General features: G+C 45.4%; 1 protein-coding gene across 4 annotated transcripts in view; it reads left to right on the forward strand.

The window, feature by feature from the left end:
• The window catches only part of MDGA2 (MAM domain containing glycosylphosphatidylinositol anchor 2), a 633,808-nt gene that overhangs the window by 359,249 nt on the left and 250,542 nt on the right, over positions 1-24,017 (forward strand). For all 4 annotated transcript variants that reach the window (XM_067463147.1, XM_067463149.1, XM_067463148.1 and 1 more), the window contains exon 6: positions 21,978-22,247. In XM_067463147.1, coding sequence (XP_067319248.1) covers positions 21,978-22,247 — 270 coding nt within the window. The remainder of the gene's footprint in view (positions 1-21,977; positions 22,248-24,017) is intronic.

Here is a 24,017-nt window from a genome sequence, read left to right on the forward strand (position 1 = left end):
AATGGTTTTTAAATTGTATGTTGTTATGATTGACTTTTTGCTCTTGTTGTGAACCACGTTAAGTCGCCTATGGGCTGAGAAACTGCGGTATACAAGCAAAGTAAATAAAAAATAAATAAATTCAGTGGCTTCCGCCTCTTGGTGACCTCATGGACCAGTCCAGGCCAGAGCTCCCTGTCAGCCATGGCCACCCCCAGCTCCTTCAGGGTCAAGCCAGTTACTTCAAGGATACCAGAATTGTGTCCAATTCTGGGCACCACAGTTCAAGAGAGATATTGATCAGCTGGAACGTGTCCAGAGGAGGGCGACTCAAATGATCAAGGGACTGGAGAACAAGCCCTATGAGGAGCGGCTTAAGGAGCTGGGCGTGTTTAGCCTGAAGAAGAGAAGGCTGAGAGGAGATATGATAGCCATGTATAAATATGTGAGAGGAAGCCACAGGGAGGAGGGAGCAAGCTTGTTTTCTGCTTCCTTGGAGACTAGGACACAATGGAACAATGGCTTCAAACTCCAAGAGAGGAGATTTCATCTGAACATGAGGAAGAACTTCCTGATTGTGAGAGCCGTTCAGGAGTGGAACTCTCTGCCCCGGAGTGTGGTGGAGGCTCCTTCTTTCGAAGCTTTGAAACAGAGTCTGGATGGCCATCTGTCGGGGGTGCTTTGAATGCAATATTCCTGCTTCTTGGCAGAATGGGGTTGGACTGGATGGCCCAGGAGGTCTCTTCCAACTCTTTGATTCTAGGATTCTATGATAGAGCAGCCCTAAAATCTTCCAGGCGTACTCCTATGCACAGTCGCACTCTATGTATACGTGTGTGTTTATGGTCATTAGTAACAACATCTGGTAAAAGGAAACAATGGGGTTGGGATAATAAGAGGAAGAAAACAGTGACTCAAGAGGTGTTTCGGGAACAATTCCAATCAGACTGACAAAACAGTGGTTGTGGTAGATAGCATCACAATAGTGCAATTGCAAAATAACATGGCCTTGCTAGGAATCGTTTCTAAAGTGTTTCTAAAATATCGTAAGGGCTCTGTATAGTTACTTTGTTGTTGTTTACTCATTCATTACTTTGTATACTATGCTGTTAATGGTTTTTAAATTGTATGTTGTTATGATTGACTTTTTGCTCTTGTTGTGAACCGCGTTAAGTCGCCTACAGGCTGAGAAACTGCGGTATACAAGCAAAGTAAATAAAAAAATAAATAAATTCAGTGGCTTCCGCCTCTTGGTGACCTCATGGACCAGCCCAGGCCAGAGCTCCCTGTCAGCCGTGGCCACCCCCAGCTCCTTCAGGGTCAAACCAGTCACTTCAAGGATACCAGAATCGTGTCCAATTCTGGGCACCACAATTGAAGAGAGATATTGACAAGATGGAATGTGTCCAGAGGAAGAGGGCAACTCAAATGATCAAGGGTCTGCAGACTAGGACCCAAGGGAACAATGGCTTCAAACTACAAGAGAGGAGATTCCATCTGAACACGAGGAAGAACTTCCTGACTGTGAGAGCCATTCAGCAGTGGAACTCTCTGCCCCAAAATGTGGTGGAGGCTCCTTCTTTGGAAGCTTTGAAACAGAGGCTGGATGGCCATCTGTCAGGGGTGCTTTGAATGCAATATTCCTGCTTCTTGGCAGAATGGGGTTGGACTGGATGGCCCAGGAGGTCTCTTCCAACTCTTTGATTCTAGGATTCTATGATAGAGCAGCCCTAAAATCTTCCAGGCGTACTCCTATGCACAGTCGCACTCTATGTATACATGTGTGTTTATGGTCATTAGTAACAACATCTGGTAAAAGGAAACAATGGGATTGGGATAATAAGAGGAAGAAAACAGTGACTCAAGAGGTGTTTCGGGAACAATTCCAATCAGACTGACAAAACAGTGGTTGTGGTAGATAGCATCACAATAGTGCAATTGCAAAATAACGTGGCTTTGCTAGGAATCGTTTCTAAAGTGTTTCTAAAATATCGTAAGGGCTCTGTATAGTTACTTCATTGTTGTTTATTCATTCAGTGGCTTCCGACTTTTGGTGACCTCATGGACCAGTCCAGGCCAGAGCTCCCTGTCAGCCGTGGCCATCCCCAGCTCCTTCAGGGTCAAACCAGTCACTTCAAGGATACCAGAATTGTGTCCAATTCTGGGCACCGCAATTCAAGAAAGATATTGAAGAGCTGGAATGTGTCCAGAGGAGGGAGACTCAAATGGACAAGCCCTATGAGGAGCGGCTTAAGGAGCTGGACATCTTTAGCCTGAAGAAGAGAAGGCTGAGAGGAGATATGATAGCCATGTATAAATATGTGAGAGGAAGCCACAGGGAGGAGGAGGGAGCAAGCTTCCTTTCTGCTTCCCTGGAGACTAGGACGCAATGGAACAAGGGCTTCGAACTACAAGAGAGGAGATTCCATCTGAACATGAGGAAGAACTTCCTGACTGTGAGAGCCGTTCAGCAGTGGAACTCTCTGCCCCGAAATGTGGTGGAGGCTCCTTCTTTGGAAGCTTTGAAACAAAGGCTGGATGGCCATCTGTCAGGGGTGCTTTGAATGCAATATTCCTGCTTCTTGGCAGAATGGGGTTGGACTGGATGGCCCATGAGGTCTCTTCCAACTCTTCAAGGTTGGAAGGTAGTCAGTTGAAACATTCACACCTAGCTCCAGCAGACAAGAGTACTTTGCCCCACCCTGGTCATTCCACAGATATATAAACCCATTTTCCTAGTTCCAACAGACCTCACTACCTCTGAGGATGCTTGCCATAGATGCAGGCGAAACGTCAGGAGAGAATGCCTCTAGACCATGGCCATATAGCCCGAAAAAACCTACAACAACTCAAGACGAGATGATGTTATTGTTAATGTTGATAATTTTAAATGCAGGCTGGATGGCCTTCTGTCAGGAGGGCTTGGATTGAGTCCACGATCCTGTGATTCCAGGCCCAAGCAGTCCCCTATTTTGACCTTGTCTCAATGGCGTGGAAGAGGCGTCCTTGCACAGTCCGCTCAGCAGTGCGTCCCATGGCAGGAACAGGAAGACCGTGGGCAGAAGATGTGGTGAAGGCTTTGGATGACTTTGGCCACAGATGGCCAAATGGCCGGGCTTGGCTGGACCACTGGTTGCCCACAGAGCAATTCTGCTGCTCTCTCTGGCAGAACATTGGCCATTATCTGGCCAAGACTCAGAAGCATCCTGTGTTTACAAAATCAAATGGACTTCTTCCCTTCTGGTTTTCTCCTTGAATCCTGAATTCCAGGTTGTCATTTCTGTTCTTTTGATGCTTCGTGCAACCCTTTGCTGTCCATGGGAACCTCTTTCTCTTCTTTGGAGAAGAGTTGAGCCATGGATCTTGGGCTGGAGCTTTTTCTCAACCCCAAAGCTGCGTGCTTTTCCTTTTGGCCTATTTCTGGGTTTCAGAACCTTGCTGAAATTGGAGAGCCGAACCTATCATCTTTTGAAGCAATTTGAAGCAATTCTCTTTCTAATAAAAGGGCAAAAATTGCCTGTGATTTTTTTTAAAAAATGGCAGTTTCTCCCCAATTGTCCCTGATTGCTTCCTTTAAAAGGAGAAATTAAATAACTGTATTGTTGTAGGTTTTTTTGGGCTGTCTGGCCCTGTTCTAGAAGCACTCTCTCCTGACATTTCACCCACATCTATGGTAGGCATCCTCAGAGGTTGTGAGGTCTGTTGGAAATTAGGAAAATGGGGTTTATATATCTGCCGAATAATATCCAGGGTGGGAGAAAGAACTCTTGTCTGATGGAGGGAGGTGTGAATGTTTAAATTGGCCACCTTGATTAGTGGGTTGTTGTAGGTTTCTTCGGGCTATATGGCCATGCTCTAGAGCAGTGTTTCTCAACCTGGGGTCCCCAGATGTTTCTGGCCTTCAACTCCCAGAAATCCTAACACCTGGTAAACTGGCTGGGATTTCTGGGAGTTGTAGGCCAGAAACATCTGGGGACCCCAGGTTGAGAACCACTGTTCTAGAGGCATTCTCTCCTGACGTTTTGCCTGCATCTATGGCAAGCATCCTCAGAGGTAGTATACACTTCTGAGGTATACACCTATGAGGTAGTATATACTATTTTGTTATTGTTTGTTATAGTTATTATTTTACTCTATTATTACATTTATTATTTTACTCTATTATTATTATTATTATTATTATTATTATTATTATTGGAAGGATACGTAAGCACATTTACACTAAAGAAGGTTAGAATGATGGTTTAATCAGAATTGGAAAGTCTTATTATAAATTACATTAATTGAGGCATCACTAGGTGAAAATATTAAAAACATTTCACCAACTGATGCCTCAATTAATGTAGTTTTATTGGTTTCTATTTATATATTGAAATTTACCATTTGCAGCTGCATTTCCCACCCTCGTCTTATACTCAAGTCAATACGTTTTCCTAGTTTTTTTGAGGTCAAATTAGGTGTCTCGGCTCATATTTGGGTTGGCTTATACTCCAGTATATACGGTATATTCATATAATCCTAGAGTTGGAAGAGACCCTGTGGGCCACCATCCAGTCCAACCCCATTCTGCCAAGAAGCAGGAAAATGCATTCAAAGCACCCCCGACAGATGACCATCCAGCCTCTGATTAAAAGCCTCCAAAGAAGGAGCCCCCACCATACTCAGGTTGCAGAGAGTTCCACTGCTGAACAGCTTTCACGGACAGGAAGTTCTTCCTAATGTTCAGATGGAATCTCCTCTCTTGTAGTTTGAAGCCATTGTTCCATTGCGTCCTAGTCTCCAGGGAAGCAGAAAGGAAGCTCCCTCCCTCCTCCCTGTGGCTTCCTCTCACATACTTACACATGTCCCTCTCTGCCTTCTCTTCTTCAGGCTAAACATGCCCAGCTCCTTAAGCCGCTCCTCATAGGGCTTGTTCTCCAGAACCTTGATCATTTTAGTCACCCTCCTCTGGACACATTCCAGCTTGTCAACATCTCCCTTCGATTATGGTGCCCTGGAGATAGATAGATAGATAGATAGATAGATAGATAGATAGATATCTCCAGATCCAGGGAGTTTCACAATGATTGACTCAATTTCAAAGCAAATCTATTTCGAAATCTATTTTCTCTCGGCCTCAGAAGACCTCACGATCGGGTCACCTTAAATCAGAAAGAAGCTGAAGGCAAAGAAAACCAACGTGTGAATTCTGGGCGAGAACCGAGCGTAAATATCCATTTTCTTCACAGTGGGGAGAAAACGAGAAATCCTTCCTCTTCTCTTGCAAGGACATTATCGTCAGATGTTAACACTGGGCCACGGTTGTATTTTTGCAGCGCTGCCACTGAAACTTGCAATTATGCGTTCCATTCTTCCGAGTCCCGGCGGCCCATAATTCCCATATGCATTAACACGTCCAGACCCTGATCTCTTGAACTTGCGAGATGTTTGTAACTGAACATGGAATTGGCTCTGATGTCTTCCTTCGGATGCACCTGCACGGCCCGCCTGTGTTGTTGCAGCTGCGCGTTCGGTATTGATCGGTTCCCTTTGCAAACAAAGCAGATGTGGCGTCAGTCGGTCAGAGAAGAATCCAGCGTGATTCATGATGCCACGGAGCGCGTTTGCAAGGAAGCGCATGGCATGGCAATCATCACGCCCACATCCCTCTGGTGCACACGGGTGGTGCACATCTGCTGAAACCTGGCCATGATTCAACAGCAAAGAGAGTAGCTTTGTCTGCATCTCATGCCATTGGACTCATCCATCAGCTGTCCACATTTGAATTGTGAGCATGGTCGCTCTCTCATCCATCTCTGTACTTCCACAAGTGGAACATGTGCAGTGTCATGAAAATGTTGTTTGTAGTGGCGTGTGGGCAAGGCAATGCTACTATTCAGTGGATCTGGCTGTCTATTAACTTCTGGGCACAATCCAAAGTGCTGGCTTTGGCCTATAAAGCCCTGAACGGTATCTTCCGCTACGGTCTACCTAGGGCCCTGAGATCATCCAGGGAGGCCCTGCTCGTTGTTCCCCCATCATCACAAACGCGGTCGGTGGGGACAAGGAACAGGGCCTTTTTTGTGGTGGCCCCTCGGCTCAATGGGAAGGGGCTGCCCCAGTTCAGTGGGAGAGGATGGGGGAGGGGGGTATCCCAGTGTTGTCTAAACAGGTCCTGAGGTCTGAGAATGATCTTGACAGACTGGAGAGATGGACCAAAATTAACAAAATGAAGTTCAACAGGGACAAATGCAAGATACTCCACTTTGGCAGGAAAAACGAAATGCAAAGAGACAGAATGGTGGATGCCTGGCTCGAGAGCAGTACGTGTGAAAAAGATCTTGGAGTCCTCGTGGATAACAAGTTAAACATGAGCCAGGAATGTGATGTGGCGGCAAAAAAGCCAATGGGATTTTGACTTGCATCAAGAGGAGCTTACTGTCTAGATCTAGGGAAGTCCTGCTCCCCATGCTCTATTCCGCATTGGTTAGACCACACCTGGAATATTGTGTCCAATTCTGGGCACCACAATTCAAGAGAGATATTGACAAGCTGGAATGTGTCCAGAGGAGGGCCACTAAAATGATTAAGGGTCTGGAGAACAAGCCCTATGAGGAGCGGCTTGAGGAGCTGGGCATGTTTAGCCTGAAGAAGAGAAGGCTGAGAGGAGATATGAGAGCCATGGATAAATACATGAGAGGAAGCCACAGGGAGGAGGAGGGAGCAAGCTTGTTTTCTGCTTCGCTGGAGACTAGGACGCGGAACAATGGCTTCAAACTACAAGAGAGGAGATTCCATCTGAACACGAGGAAGAACTTCCTGACTGTGAGAGCCGTTCAGCAGTGGAACTCTCTGCCCCGGAGTGTGGTGGAGGCTCCTTCTTTGGAAGCTTTGAAACAGAGGCTGGATGGCCATCTGTCAGGGGTGCTTTGAATGCAATATTCCTGCTTCTTGGCAGAATGGGGTTGGACTGGATGGCCCAGGAGGTCTCTTCCAACTCTTTGATTCTATGATTCTATTATTATTATTATTATTATTATTTATTTCTCACACTTCTACCCCGCCCTTCTCAACCCCCGAGGGGGGACTCAGGGCAGCTTACAAAAGACACAATTCGATGCCAGCACAACAATAAGATAAAAAATAAGCATATATAAACAGTAATTAAAACAATTAAAACAATCCATTATACATCATAATCCAAAAAACCAATCTAGTGCTCACCGTTTGCCAGCTCAGAGTCCGTAAATTCAATTCCACATTGTCAAATCCATCAATTCTAGTCGTCGCTTGTCCTTTTATGTGTTGGAGCTGCAGCCTGACTCCATGGCTAGGCCTCACTCGGCACCAGCAAGGACGCCCGGCTTGCTACGGATGGTTGGTAGGCTTGGGCGGTTTCGTTTGTTAATTTCGTAATTCGTTATTAATTCGTATTTAAATTAGCTTACGATCCAATATTGAGCCATGCAGGACTACTGTGAGGAGTAATTAAAAATCGAAACAATTTTTCCAATTTATTTCGTATTGTTTCGTAATTGTTTCGTAATTGTTTTGTAATTGTTTCAAAATTGTTTCGGAATTATTTCCGTATGTCTGGTGCAAGTTTTATAGTAGTTGTTTGTTTTATCACACCAACAGTCAACAACAGAGGGAGAGGGAAGCTTCAGAAGTTCCCCCTGTCCCATTTGGAGGGTTTTTAGCATATTGCGCAATCACATTCGCCATTAACGAATCGATTCGTAATTTTACGAAATTTTGTATATTTCAAACTTTTTTAAAGGAAAATTTCGGAAACGAAATGCAAGGGCCCCCTAAAAACGAAACGAGTTTAGAACCAAATTTTTCCGTGGTTGTTGTTGTTCATTCGTTCAGTCGTCTCCGACTCTTCGTGACCTCATGGACCAGCCCACGCCAGAGCTCCCTGTCGCCCGTTACCACCCCCAGCTCCCTCAAGGTGGTTTTCCGTGGTTACCCAAGCCTAATTGGTTGGTGTTGTTGTGGCTCAGCTGGAGCCTCAGGAAGAGGATGATGGGTTTCAGATTCCTGAACATGTTCCTGTTGTTGATACAGACGATGTTGATACTGAAGACAAGGAGTTTCAGTTTCCCATGGCAAGGGATGTTGTTTTAGAAGATGTTTCAGATCTTAGTGAAACTTCCCAGGTGCAGGTGGAGGAGGCGAGCTCTCAGCCTGCCGATTCTCAGGCTGCCGATTCCCAGTCCCAGGGTAATGAGCTATCCGACCTTGAAGGCTCTGCAGATTTAGATAGGGAGGATCGCTTGCAATTTAGGGTTCGTCGCAGTGCGAGGCTTGCTAACAAGAGAGGGGTTAGAGGTCAAAGGAATGCTTTCGTGCTGGGAAAGTATATTAAACGAGCTGTTTGAAGTCAACTTTGTCAGTGTAACTTCTGCGAACACCCTGGTAACTTCTCTGGATTGCCTTGGCTTTTGGGAAATGCTTTTGGCTTCTTGGAACTTAGTCTTGTTCTTGCCTCCTTGGGACTCTGTCATGCTGCCATGGAATCTTGTTTGATCAATGCCTATGGATTATGCTTCATGTTATTTGCCTTTGGACTTTGGAGACTCTGCCTTTGCATTTAAGGCTCTGTTTTTGCCATTGAACTTTTGAAACTTTACTTTTGTGTTAAAGACTTTGATTTTTCTTCAATAAACTACGAAACCTTCAGCCTTGGTGTGGTGTGGTTTTCTGAGCAAGGTGAATCTATCCTGAGTTGCGACAGGTGTGTTATTTTTCTTTCACGGGGGGGGGGGGGGGGGGACATTCACGCATGCGCTGTTACATATTCCTGGCTTTGGAGGTTTTATACTCTTTTCGGTTTATTTTTTAAGGTTTTCTTTTTTAACTGAAGGACAAACATTGGTTTCGTTGGTGTATTGTGTATTGTTGTTGTTTATTGCATCCTACAAAACGAACATAACATATATATATAGATAGATAGATAGATAGATAGATAGATAGATAGATATAACATATAGAATCATAGAATCCTAGAATCAAAGAGTTGGAAGAGACCTCCTGGGCCATCATCCAGTCCAACCCCATTCTGCCAAGAAGCAGGAATGTTGCATTCAAATCACCCCTGACAGATGGCCATCCAGCCTCTGCTTAAAAGCTTCCAACACACTCCGGGGCAGAGAGTTCCACTGCTGAACAGCTCTCACAGTCAGGAAGTTCTTCCTCATGTTCAGATGGAATCTCTTCTCTTGTAGTTTGAAGCCATTGTTCCATTGCGTCCTAGTCTCCAGGGAAGCAGAAAGGAAGCTTGCTCCCTCCTCCCTGTGGCTTCCTCTCATATATTTGTACATGGCTATCATATCCCCTCTCAGCCTTCTCTTCTTCAGGCTAAACATGCCCAATTCCCTAAGCCGCTCCTCATAGGGCTTGTTCTCCAGACCCTTGATCATTTTAGTTGCCCTCCTCTGGACACATTCCAGCTTGTCAATATCTCTCTTGAATTGTGGTGCCCAGAATTGGACACAATATTCCAAATGTGGTCTAACCAAAGCAGAATATATATAATATATAAACATTTCTTGGGGGTCCATGAGAAACTTTTGCTTCAGAAAGCAAAAGTTTCTGAAACAGAAACTTTTTGCGAACTCCTGGGCTAGAGAATTGTTCTGCTTAGGAATCGTTGGGTGGTCCTTCAAAGGTGGAATCTCAGCCGCAGTTGGTTCTCGCAACAATGACTTTTTGTACACAACTGTGATCTCAGTGCCCTTGTGGCAGGGTTCTGATGATGTTTTCTTGGCCTCCCTCTTTTTTGTGGAGGCAAACAAGTGTGTGAATGCGTTCACACCCCTGTTGCCTCCCCAGATTACACAAAAGGGGGAAATCCTTTGGTGTAAATCTACACCCGTCATAGACTTGTGTGGCTCACAAAGTGTTGTGTTGTTCTTGCTCCCGGAGGAGGAATCTGCCCGGAAGCCTTATCCTCCCAAAGCGAGAGGATCCTTAGCTGCCTGGCTTTCTAATCGGGAACTCGTTTGGCTTAATCGGAAACAAACAATTAAGCAGATGCCACCCGAGCAATGTGCCGTCGTCAGGAATGCGTTCCATGGAGTGGCGGTTTACAGCTTTGCAAGGAAGGGTAATTGGACATATTCACACCCCCTTAATTTGCTGGCACCATCAGCAATTTAATGTTATCTCTTGGCCTTGGCGATACATCATGACTGATGCGCCATTGAAGTCTTTCCCGGCAATGAAGGAGAGGCTCAGAATGTCTTGGACCTGCGGCTATTTCTCCGTCTTGACCAGGATTCTCTTCGGGGGGTTTGCTGATGTGCAAATGGTTGCATTTCTATACAGCTTGCATAAGAATCATGGAATTACAGAGTTGGGAAAGAACACAGGGGCCATCCAGTGAAATGATGAAGATTACACCACCATGACAACAACAGCAACAACATAGCCCGTGTTTTGCAATATCCAGGTAGTAGCTGTGGCTTCCTTGATTGGATTAATACATTGATAATTGATTGGATCTCCCTCTTTTCCTATCACTATCTGCTCAATTCAACATCATTATCTTTTCTTCGAGTATATTGGGCTTTAGCACAGCAGGTTAACCACCCGCTGCAGTAAATCTTGCCAACTGAAAGTTTGACAGTTCGAAGCCCGGGTCAGGGTGAGCTTCTGGCCTTCATCCCAGCTTCTGCCTACCTAGCAGATTTGAAAACTGCAATGTGAGCAGATAAATAGGTACAATGTGAATAGATAAATAGGTACCACTTTAAGCGGGGAGGTATTTAAGGCACCCATAAGGAAATGCCAGAATAAAATTCCAGTGATTCAATCAAGGAAGAAGTTTACAAACAAAGCTCTTCAGCAAGGAAAATGGAGCAACAACACCCCCCCCCCCCCAATGGCTGGAACCGAGCATAGCCTCCAAAATGCCGGAGATGAGAAAGCCTACACACGGACACACACACACACACAGATAGTACAGTTGTATTGTATGTCTAGTATTTGTATAACAGCATTGAATGTTTGCCATATATGTGTTCTGGGATCCACTCTGAGTCCTCTTCAGGGTGAGAAGGGTGGAATATAACTACTGTTCATATATTAATTGGTTAATTATTCCTACCAATGCATTTGGAGAAGTAGTTTGAAATCCACAAAAACAAAAATCACACTGAAACATATCAGTCACGTATTTATTCATTGTATTGAAATGTTGGTAGGGCCTTCCAAATGAAAAAAAAAATGGATTTCATGTTATTGCATTATATGATTATGATAGCAAGAATACGGTATGCAGAAAAATGAAGGGAAAAAAAAGAACTACCCTTCAAAGAAAATTGAATCACAATAATAATTCTCCAACTGGCAGAAATGTACAAGATGAGGTGTTTGATAAAGGAGAACTTCGATAGACTTCCAAGCTGGGTACATGCAGGGAGCACCATCGATGAAGGGTATCAGGAAGACCTTCCTTTGACAAGGTCCCCCATGCCCTTCGGACAACTGACCACCTTGATTAGCATATAATGGCCTGACAGTGCCTGGATCAGCCATAGCAGAGCACCTGATGAACCAATCTGGACACAGCATATTATTGGAGAACACAGAACCGCTGGACGACTCTCACAACCACCATGTCAGACGACACAGAGAAGCCATTGAAATCCACAAGCATGTGGACAATTTCAACAGAAAGAAGGAAACCATGAAAAGGAACAAAATCTGGCTACCAGTGTTAAAAAACTCTAAAATTACAACAACACAACAACAAAGAGGAAACAAACAAGGACATCTAATCACCTCTCAACAAAAGTTTGCTCTAGGCACTGTCAGGCCATTATACGCAAATCAAGGTGGTCAGTTGAAACATTCACACCTGGCTCCAACAGACAAGAGTCCTTTGTCTCACCCTGGTCATTCCACGGATATATAAACCCTTTTCCTAATTCCAACAGACCTCACTACCTCTGAGGATGCTTGCCATAGATGCAGGCGAAACGTCAGGAGAGAATGCCTCTAAAACATGGCCATATAGCCCGAAAAAACCTACATCAACCCAGTGATTCCGGCCATGAAAGGCTTCGGCTTTATGCTGACTTTATAAAGAGTATAACGAAACTTACATTGCTGAAAAAAATATGGCCTCCTGCCTTCAATATGAAGGAGGCAAAGAAGGGAGCGGAGGCATTTTATGGTACCTTTCAGGCTCAGAGGTAAATGCCTTTTTGAGCCTTTAAATTGTTTTTATGCGTTTTAACCCGTTCCAATTGATTTTTGATACCCCCGGAGATCAGGTGGGATATAAATATTTTAATAAAATCAATGAATAAGTGACTGGTTTATTTCAGCATGAACTTTTCATGGATTTCAGTCTATTTCTCCAGAGCATTGGCGGGGTTTAATGCAAAGACAGATATATTAGATGGGAAGACAATGAGGTTGGGTAAAGTGGAAGGCGGCAGGAAAAGAAGGAGATTCAATTGAGTCTCAATGGATTCATCCAACCGAGGAAGACATGGCCGCGGCCTGGAGTTTGCAAGACCTAAAATCATAGAATCATAGAATCAAAGAGTTGGAAGAGACCTCATGGGCCATCCAGTCCAACCCCATTCTGCCAAGAAGCAGGAATATTGCATTCAAATCACCCCTGACAGATGGCCACCCAGCCTCTGCTTAAAAGCTTCCAAAGAAGGAGCCTCCACCACACTCTGGGGCAGAGAGTTCCACTGCTGAACGGCTCTCACAGTCAGGAAGTTCTTCCTCATGTTCAGATGGAATCTCCTCTCTTATAGTTTGAAGCCATTGTTCCGCGTCCTAGTCTCCAGGGAAGCAGAAAACAAGCTTGCTCCCTCCTCCTCCCTGTGGCTTCCTCTCACATATTTATACATGGCTATCATATCTCCTCTCAGCCTTCTTTTCTTCAGGCTAAACATGCCCAGTTCCCTAAGCCGCTCCTCATAGGGCTTGTTCTCCAGACCCTTGATCATTTTAGTCGCCCTCCTTTGGACACATTCCAGCTTGTGTTGAGCTCAATTCCAGCTTGTGTTGGGCTCAATTATTATGGTGTTGGTGTTGTTGTCCATATTATTTGTATTATTATTGTTGCTGTCATATTCATTACCATCATTATCCTTGTAATGATTATGACGATGACTGTGCCATCGCGCTTGGGGGCTATAATTCTTAATGAAGGAGGGATGGACGTGGCACCTTTCCCCCAAGGGATTGCTTCTTGCCCTCCTATAGAAAACTGGAACTCCCAAAAACCCAAAATGCTGTAAATAACTCAAAATAAGTTTTATTGATCACAAAGAGCTATTTCTTAAAGCAATGAGCTGGAAACTTCAGAGCTAAACCAGCACCTTGGTTCAACGAGGAGCTGGCAGCGATGAAGCGAAGGAAGAGGAGACTAGAGCGCGTGTGGCGTTCGGACCCGAGCGAGTTAAATCGAACACGGTTTGTTGCCCTATTAAGGGCATACGCCGTGGCAATAAAGGCAGCAAAGAAAACCTTCTTTGCGGCCAATATTGCGTCCGCAAAGAACCGTCCGGCGGAGCTGTTTCGAGTTGTCAGAGGGCTATTGAACCCCACCATTCCGGATGGGAACCCTGACAACTCGACGGCCCGCTGCGAAGCATTTGCTCGGTTCTTTGCGGACAAAGTCGCTTTGATCCGCTCTGGCCTGGATACCACGTTAACGGCAGTCTCTGAGGATGTAACACGAGCATCTGCTTGTCCGATTTTGATGGATTCATTTCAATTGGTGAAACCCGAGGATGTGGACAAGATACTTGGAGGAATGAGAGCTACCACATGCATCCTAGACCCCTGCCCATCCTGGCTTCTAAAGGAGGCCAGAGGGGGATTGGCCGAGTGGGTGGAGGTGGTGGTTAATGCCTCCCTTCGGGAAGGCAAAATTCCAGCCAGCTTAAAACAAGCTGTAATAAAACCGCTGTTGAAAAAACCATCACTAGACCCCACTCAATTCGTCAACTATCGGCCTGTTTCCAATCTTCCCTTTTTGAGCAAAGTCCTGGAACGTGTGGTGGCCTCACAACTCCAGGTATTCTTGGTAGACACGGATTATCTGGATCCGGCACAGTCTGGTTTTAGGCCGGGACATGGTACCGAGACAGCCCTGGTCGCCTTAGTGGATGATCTCCGCAGGGAGCTTGACAGGGGGAGTGTGTCCCTGTTGGTCCTGCTGGATCTCTCAGCGGCCTTCGATACCGTCGACCATGGTATCCTTCTGGGACGCCTCGCGGGAATGGGCCTTGGTGGCACTGTTTTACAGTGGCTCAGGTCCTTCCTAGAGGGTCGTACCCAGAAGGTGCTGATGGGGGACAGCTGCTCGTCCTCACAACCATTGTCTTGTGGGGTCCCGCAGGGTTCAATACTGTCCCCCATGTTGTTTAACATCTACATGAAGCCGTTGGGAGAGATCATCCGGAGTTTCGGGGTGCGGTGTTATCTGTACGCAGATGATGTCCAACTCTGTCACTCCTTTCCACCTACTTCTAAGGAGGCTGTTCAGGTCCTGAACCGGTGCTTGGCTGCTGTGTCGGACTGGATGAGGGTGAACAAATTGAAATTGAATCCAGACAAGACAGAGGCACTCCTGGTCAGTCGAAAGGCCGAACGGGGCATAGGGTTACAGCCTGTGTTGGACGGGGTTACACTCCCCCTGAAGACGCAGGTTCGCAGCTTGGGTGTGACCCTGGATTCATCGCTGAGCCTGGAGCCTCAGGTCTCGGCGGTGGCCAGGGGAGCATTTGCACAGCTCCGGCTTGTGCGCCAGCTGCGCCCGTACCTCGGGAAGTCTGACTTGGCCACGGTAGTCCACGCTCTGGTCACATCCCGCATAGATTACTGCAACGCGCTTTACGTGGGGCTGCCCTTGAAGACTGCCCGGAAGCTTCAGATGGTCCAGCGCTCGGCAGCCAGGTTGCTAACAGGAGCAGCTCTCAGGGAGCATACCACTCCTCTGTTGAGCCAGCTCCACTGGCTGCCAATTTCCTACCGGGCACAATTCAAGGTGCTGGCGCTAGCCTACAAAGCCCTAAACAGTTCCGGCCCCACCTACCTCTCCGAACGCATCTCCACCTATGAACCGACACGGACATTAAGATCGTCCGGGGAGGCCCTGCTCTCGGTTCCGCCTGCGTCACAGGCAAGGTTGGCGGGAACGAGAGACAGGGCCTTCTCGGTGGTGGCCCCTCGGTTATGGAATGCCCTACCCAATGACATCAGACAGGCCCCTTCGCTGCTGGCGTTTCGGAAGAAGCTTAAAACCTGGCTCTTTGAGCAAGCGTTTGGCTAATTAGCGCAATTGAACACAGGACGGTAAACTGAACATAGGAACGGCATAAGGATATGAGACTGGATCTTATTTGTGATTGAGGCACTATGTATGATTGTTGTGTGTTTGCTATTGTGTATGCTGTGTTTTAACTGTTATTGCTGTGTTAATTAACATTGTGTAAACCGCATTGAGTCGCCTAATTAGGTTGAGAAACGCGGTATAGAAATAAAGCAAATAAATAAATAAATAAATAAATAAATACAGTCTCAATCAGTCCTGGGTCCAAGGGGTTTGAAGCTGAGAAGCCTCACCAAGTTTCCTCTTTCCTCAATGGCTGTGAATGCCGGAGGAAACCACAACCCCAGTTCAGATGGCCTATGTTTGAAGACTCAGGATCTTCCTTTGGTGCCAGAAGAACCGGTTTGAAGGCGCTTGAGACTTCCGTCGTTCAGGTTGGTCTGAACATGAAGCACAAGTCTCAAGGGTAAAAAACCTCAGAACTGTTGCTGAGAGGCAATTTAAATCAGGGTCTTTTAGAGTCAAATCTCATACTCACGTCCATATGGTAGGAACTCTGATGGCAGAATGAAAAAGAAAGGAAGCACTCCTGCAAGAAGAGGTGGAGCCAAACAGTACTGATTGGCAGCTATAAGTAACCAATCCATACAACTATACATTTGTTGTTCATTCGTTCAGTCGTCTCCGACTCTTCCTTATAGTGATCCCATGAATAGCATAGGGCTTTCCTAAACAAGAACTGCTCAGTAATGGTTTGAGCAATTCTTTACTCCTGACTGTGAGAGCCGTTCAGCAGTGGAACTCTCTGCCCCAGAGTGTGGTGGAGGCTCCTTCTTTGTAAGCTTTTAAGCAGAGGCTGGATGGCCATCTGTCAGGGGTGATTTGAATGCAATATTCCTGCTTCTTGGCAGAATGGGGTTGGACTGGATGGCCCATGAGGTCTCTTCCAACTCTTTGATTCTATGATTCTATGATTCTATGAAATGCAAGCTTCAGCAAGTGGGATTCCTTGGCGGTCTCCCATCCAAGTCCTAACCAGGGCTGGCCCTGCTTAGCTTCCAAGATCGTATGGCACTAGGAATCCCAAGTAAGCACTGCTGATTGAAGTAGCATCAAAGTGCCAACCTAATGTCCCCCTGAAGCTTGTTCAAACGCTACATATCAATGCTAATTACGGCTGCAGAAAATCAATACCTGCATTGATAATCCTGTCCTGCCATTTAGCATCCTGCCGGTGGCAAAGAGTCCAAATGAACCGCCAGCCCTGATTGTGCCTTTGCAGCTTGGCTGTGCGTGCCTCTCCTTTGCAAAGCTCTGCCGGGCTCAGGAGTGCGGAGAATGGCAAGGCAGCTTTCCAGGTGCCTCTTTCGAACTGTAAATATGGCTGCTTTCCCAAATGGCCCTCTCTCCAGGAAGAAGGAGAAGAAGGGGGAAAAATCCTTTTCAGGAACCTCTCCCATAACGTCTCTAATGGAGGCATAAATTAGCCCTGAACTGGCAGATGGATATATATATGTTATGGCACTGCAAATGGATCTCAGCAGGGACTCGGGCCTGAAATCTGCCTCTTTCGGGGCGTAATTCCTGAAAGCGTGCGCTGCATTTACGAAAAAGAACATTAAAGCAAGAGGACTGCGTGTGTTGCATCAAGGCACAACTCAACGCGCTGGAGACGCAATTAACTCGGCATCCAATCCTATCTATGTCAACTCAATGTAGGGTCCCAGTCAACTCATTGGCATTCATGGGGCGAATCTATACTGTAGAATTAATGCAGCTTGACCCCACGTTAACTGCCCTGGCTCAAGGAGATGGAGTCCTGGGAGTTGTAGTTTTACAAGGACTTCATCCTTCTCTGCTAAAGAGTGTTGGTGCCTCGCCAAACTATAAACCCCAGGTTTCCATTGCATAACTTCCATGATTCCATAGCTCCGAGCCATGGCAATTGAAGTGGTGTCACACCGCATTCATTCTACAGTGTAGATGCACCCCATGAACCCTAGTGAATGGGACTTAATTGTATTGATTCCACAGTGCAGATGGACAACAAGTTAAACATGAGCCAACAATGTGATGTGGCGGCAAAAAAAGTCAATGGGATTTTGGCCTGCATCAATAGGAGCATAGTGTCTAGATCTAGGGAAGTCATGTTCCCCATGCTCTATTCCGCTTTGGTTAGACCACTTTACCTGGAATATTTTGTCCAATTCTGGGCACCACAATTCAAGAGAGATATTGACAAGCTGGAATGTGTCCAGAGGAGGGCGACTAAAATGACCAAGGGTCTGGAGAACAAGCCCTATGAGGAGCGGCTTGAGGAGCTGGGCATGTTTAGCCTGAAGAAGAGAAGGCTGAGAGGAGATATGATAGCCATGTATAAATATGTGAGAGGAAGCCACAGGGAGGAGGAGGGAGCAAGCTTGTTTTCTGCTTCCTTGGAGACTAGGACGCAATGGAACAATGGCTTCAAACTACAGGAAAGGAGATTCCATCTGAACATGGGGAAGAACTTCCTGACTGTGAGAGCCGTTCAGCAGTGGAACTCTCTGCCCCAGAGTGTGGTGGAGGCTCCTTCTTTGGAAGCTTTTAAACAGAGGCTGGATGGCCATCTGTCAGGGGTGCTTTGAATGCAATACTCCTGCTTCTTGGCAGAATGGGGTTGGACTGGACGGCCCAGGAGGTCTCTTCCAACTCTTTGATTCTATGATTTACAAGAACGTTATCAGCCAAAATGTTCTGGTTCCAGTTGCCATTTTGAGGGATCTTCACTCAAATAGGGATATATTTGTGGCACATTTTGGAGAGTCCATAGAAAAGAAATGGGGGGAATTGACCCCTGGGGAAGAGCCCCCCCCCCCCTCGCAACCAGAGTCAAACAAGGACATGGAAAATAATCCCAAAAGCCTCCTAAGGTCACTTGAAACGTCCAAAGAACTTTGCCTACATGTCTGAGATCATCCCGTAATGGCCTTTACACTTGCTTGAGGCCCAAATTAACTCCAATTCTATCTCTGTGAGCATCGTTGTATGCCTTAGCAAGATGATGATTCTCCAGCTCCAGAACATGGAGTTATGGAAGCCACCGTACAGTCATGTGTCAGCTTAGGTTTTGAGAGGTCTAAAGTGAAATGAAAGGCATCTTTGAAAGCTCCTGCTGGGTCAAATTGCTTGAATCAAGGCTGAGTGGAGTCCCTAGTCACACAGAATGCAAATCCATGGATTTCTCTTTGGGTGACACCTCCACAAAGGGATTCCCAGAACCAAAGGACTATAGAATGGGAATGGAACTCAGTGCCATTATTGCAACCAGGAATGGGCAAATGGATCCCATTTATGTGGCCCCAGAATCACCTATCGGTTCCCCAAAACCTTGCACCTTTTAAAAAAGACCTGAGTTTTGGAACCATCTTTGCTTCGATCCATTTTGAAATCCTCCAATGTGTGGAAATATAGGGAAACACACGTACCCCGGCCTTACAACCACCCGCAAATCCTACAAACACTCAGTTTCTTCTGTAGCCCCATAAAATATATTTATTGATTTAATGTATTGTCAAAGGCTTTCATGGCCGGAATAACTGGGTTGATGTAGTTTTTTCAGGCTATATGGCCATGGTCTAGAGGCATTCTCTCCTGACGTTTCGCCTGCATCTATGGCAAGCATCCTCAGAGGTAGTGAGGTCTGTTGGAACTAGGAAAAAGGGGGTTTTATATCTCTGGAATGACCAGGGTGGGACAAAGGACTCTTGTCTGCTGGAGCTAGGTGTGAATGTTTCAACTGACCACCTTGATTAGCATATAATGGCCTGACAGTGCCTCAAGCAAACTTTTGTTGAGAGGTGATTAGATGTCCTTGTTTGTTTCCTCTCTCTTGTGCTGTTGTAATTTTAGAGATTTTTTTAATACTGGTATTGATTTATTGATTTAGTTTATATCCCATGTTTACTCGCTGTATGGATTGCAAGGCAGCTAAATCAATTTATTTCACTGTTTTGAGTGGAACTAAAGAGAAATGCTCTTCTCTTTGGCACTATTTGCTGCTTTGAGCCTCTGCTAAGATGATGATGATGATGATGATGATGATGATGATGATGATGATGGATCCAGTGTTTTGGAACACAATACACCAGACATCACGATTGTGGAAAGGAAAAAAGTCTGGATTACTGATGTCGCCTTACTAGGTGACAGTCGCATTGAGGAAAAACAATAGGAAAAACTCAGCCGCTATCAAGACCTCAAAATCGAACTGCAAAGTCTCTGGCATAAACCGGTACAGGTGGTCCCAGTGGTCATTGGCATACTGGGTGCCGTGCCAAAAGATCTCAACTAGCATTTGGAAAAATACACATTGACAAAATAACAATCTATCAACTGCAAAAGGCCACTTTACTTGGATCTGCACTCATCATTCGAAAATACATCACACAGTCCTAGACACTTGGGAAGTGTTCAATTTGTGATTTTTTTGATAGGAAATATAGCATAGAGATCTCATTTGTTGTGACATACTGTGCTTTTGTGTCAATAATAATAATAATAATAATAATAATAATAATAATAATAATTCCAAGAGTAGACTCTGCAAGGAAGCTGACGAAACAATGGATCACATTCTCAGCTCCTGCAAGAAGATGCCGCAGACGGACTCCAAGCAGAGGCACAACACCATTGCTCAGATGATTCACTGAAACTTGTGCCACAAATCCCATCTGCCTGTGACAAAAAACTGGTGGGATCACAAGCCTGAAAAAGTTACAGAAAATGGACATGATATGGGTAGATGATGACGAACAATGATTTTTTGATGACGACTGACCATTGTAATTTATATGACTGTATTTTGCTATTTAATGTTTTAATGTTTTAGTGTGATTTAGAATTTGATGTTTTTAATGACTGTCTGTAATATTGATGTTGGAAACCGGCCTGAGTCCCTCGATAGAGGTGAGAAGACTGCTAAATAAATAAACACATCAAACTACTCTGGGACTTCTGAAATCAGACCAACAGAGTTTTGGAGCCCAAGACCTCACAATTGTAGGAAAAAACAAAGTATGGATTGTCGATGTTGTGATCTCAGGTGACAGCAGGATTGAAGAGAAACAACTGGAAAAGCTGACATGAGACAAGGATCTAAAGATCGAACCGTAAAGACTCTGGCAATGAATCATCTGAGCAACGGTGTTATGCCTCTGCTTGTAGTCCATCTATTATTATTATTGTTATTATTATCATTATCATTGTCATTGTCATTATCGAGCTCCCAGTGGTGCAATGGGTTAAAGCCTTGTGCCAGCAGGACTGCTAACCGACAGGTCAGGGGTTCAAATCCGGAAAGAGAAGATTGAGTTCCCTCTGTCATGTGGGGCCAGAGCAGAGAGAGAAGGGACCAGGAGGACAGTTCCATCTTGTCTCCTATGCTATGCTAACAATATAATATAATATAATATATTGTATATTCATATATAATGTGAGCCACTCCCCTTCAGGGTGAGAAGGGTAGCATATAAATGCCATAAATAAACAAACAAACAAATAAATAAATAAGAGAAGCCTCCCAGAAAGATGTATTTATTTATTTTATTTATCATGTCAGGGGCAACCAGACCATTGTATTACATTTCTAACAGAACAAAACAAACAAACAGGTAAAAAAAACCACAAAGTTTGTAAGCTTGGTAGTTGATTAAATGTCCTTTGACCAGTATCTGGCCCCTTGGAGTGCCTCTGGTGTCGCTATGAGAAGGTCCTCCACTGTGCATGTGGCGGGGTTCAGGTTGCATTGCAGCAGGTGGTCAGTGGTTTGCTCTTCTCCACACTCGCATGTCGTGGACTCCACTTTGTGGCCCCATTTCTTGAGGTTGGCTCTGCATCTCGTGGTGCCAGAGCGCAGTCTGTTCAGCGCCTTCCAAGTTGCCCAGTCTTCTGTGTGCCTAGGGGGGAGTCTCTCATTTGGTATCAGCCATTGGTTCTGGGTTTGAACCTGCCACTTTTGGACTCTCGCTTGCTGAGGTGTTCCAGCGAGTGTCTTTGTAGATCTTAGAAAACTATGTCTTGATTTAAGTCATTGACGTGCTGGCTGATACCCAAACAAGGGGTGAGCTTGAGATGTCTCTGCCTTGGTCCTTTCACTATTGGCTGCTACTTCCCGGCGGATGTCAGGTGGTGCAATACCAGCTAAACAGTGTAATTTCTTCAGTGGTTTAGGGCGCAGACACCTCGTGATAATGCGGCATGTCTCATTAAGAGCCACATCCACTGTTTTAGTGTGGTGGGATGTGTTCCAGACTGGGCATGCATACTAGAAAGATGCATACCAGAAAGATGATAAAACGTCATATCATCTGGGTGTCCCCTGGGCAACTTCCTTGCAGATGGCCAATTCTTCCACACCAGAAGTGACTTGCAGTTTCTCAAGTCACTCCTGACACACAGAAAAAAAAATATTGTTATTATTATGGCTTGCTGTGTGCAATGCAGCTTTTGGAGGTAATGGGGAACAAACTGACCTATGATGTAGGGCAAATGCCTCTCCTTGCATCTTAGGGCACACCTAGGCATGACAGGTAAATCTGATTGAATGTCATTGATTAGCAAGGATAGGAGTTGCAGCCTGGAGGAAATCAAGGTTCAGTTTCAGAGACAGTGTTCTCATAGCAGTTGATTTTGCAGCGGCGATTGACCTGTTGCCTCCTTCCCTCCACAGCCTCTCCCTCCATCAAGCTCCTGGTGGACGACCCCATCGTGGTGAATCCCGGGGAGGCCATCACGTTGGCTTGTGTCACCACGGGAGGGGAACCACTGCCAACGCTGAGCTGGGTGCGGTCGGTGGGCGCCCTGCCGGAGAAGTCGGCCCTGAAGGGCGGGACGCTGACCATTCCTGCCATCACCTCGGAGGATGCCGGCACCTACAGCTGCATCGCCAACAACAACGTGGGGAACCCAGCCAAAAAATCCACCAACATCATCGTCCGAGGTAAGAGCCATTTTGGAGGATGCCTGCTGTAGCGAAATTGCTACTCTATGTTAAATTTTTGGTGTATAGCTCTATGTTTACATATGGCAGATAGGGAAGAATAGGCACAGACAGGGTAGCAACAGCAGAGATAGGATTCATTTGCATATGGAAGCCGATTGGTCATATGCAGATTAGTGTAGGCCCACGATTGAAAAGGTGGCTAGGCCAAAATGACAGCTGGAGAGAGAGCAGAGCTAAACATTCAAAAGGGGCGGAGCCAAGGTTTTAAAAAAATAGGCAGTGAGAGAGTCAAAAGAGTGAGTTAGGAATTGCTGTTTGTGAGAAGAGTTAGGGATTCCTGTTTGTGAGAGACAGTTAGGAACTTCTGTGAGAGAAAAGAGTTAGGAACTCCTGTAAGAAATACGCAGTTATGAAGATGTGTTAAAGACTTCTGATATATAGAAGTAGTTAGTTAAATAGAGCTCAAGTTTTAGGAACATAAAGAAAGCCAGTGGTGCTTTAGTCAGAATATAATTTCAGTCAAGAATGTGTGAAGCAAGTAACATGTTTGTGAATGTGAAACCTTGAAAGTCTATTTCAGAAAAGTAAACCAAGTATATTATACTGAGTGTAAGCCTCAAGATTGCAACAAAACATAAATGTAACCACAAGCGTTGGAGCCAAAAGTTATAAATAAACTGTGTTACTTCGTTATACAGAAGAGTGTCTCACCTGCCAATGCTGAAATCCCATTGGTGCCTTGTGTAGATGTGAGATCTCTCTTGGAGGTGGAATGAATGTGGGGTTGCAGAAGGTGTAAACGAGAGTTCATTTGTGCTGGGTAGGTAGGGCTGAAATATTAGCCGTACGTCAGGTATGGGCCAACTTCGGCCTTCCCTCCAGATGTTTTGGACTTCAACCTCCACAATTCCTAACAGCCGGTAGGCTGTTAGGAATTGTGGGAGTTGAAGTCCAAAACATCTGGAAGGAGGGCTGAACTTGGCCCATGCCCATAATAACAAAGAACTTGGGGATGTCCTGTATTGTTATATCCTCTGCACATGTGGTCATCCTTACCTAAGGTCCATGTCATCAGCACAGAGTGAAACTTGCTTGTGGTTTAGGGGGATGCTCTCAGGGTGTGGCTCTGTATATCACCATACCTTTTGGTTATTGGTCCTGGGCACATAATATTGTAGTTGTTTATAGCATTTCTCGCATAGTGCAAATGACAGAGCTCAACAAACAAAGCAGGCCAGGATTGAGATGCCAGCTATCGTCCACACAGAGTTGATCAGATTCACCAAAACAGATCAACCTACAGTTGAACCTTCTGTTCTTATTTTTGGACATCAGCTCCATACAGCACGTTGTCGAATTCTGGAATTAGTTTCCACAAGTTACCTGCTTAGTTGGTGCATCGAGTTCAAGAAGTTCTGCTTTAACCTTGACAGGTCTAGGATATAGGTGCTGCTGGGTCGGTTTAGTCCACTATGAGTGAGTCTATGATGTAGAATTAATGCAGTTTGGCACTGCTTTGACTGCCATGGCTCGATGATATGGGATCTTGAGAGATAAGGTTCAATGTTGGTGTGTCATTAAGATACAGCTCTCAGGATTCAGTAGAAATTGAACCATGGCAGTTAAAGTGGTGTCAAAGTGCATTACTTCTACAGTGTAGATCATGCATGGGCAACCTGTATCCTATGCAGAACTATAGGATCCCATGGAAAGAAGTGGTTTTAACCTGGCGCCAAACTCCTTCGATGTAAGGGACTTTGGGCAGGG

Source organism: Anolis sagrei, chromosome 1 (genome assembly GCF_037176765.1).
Source record: "Anolis sagrei isolate rAnoSag1 chromosome 1, rAnoSag1.mat, whole genome shotgun sequence".
Lineage (NCBI taxonomy): Eukaryota > Metazoa > Chordata > Lepidosauria > Squamata > Dactyloidae > Anolis > Anolis sagrei.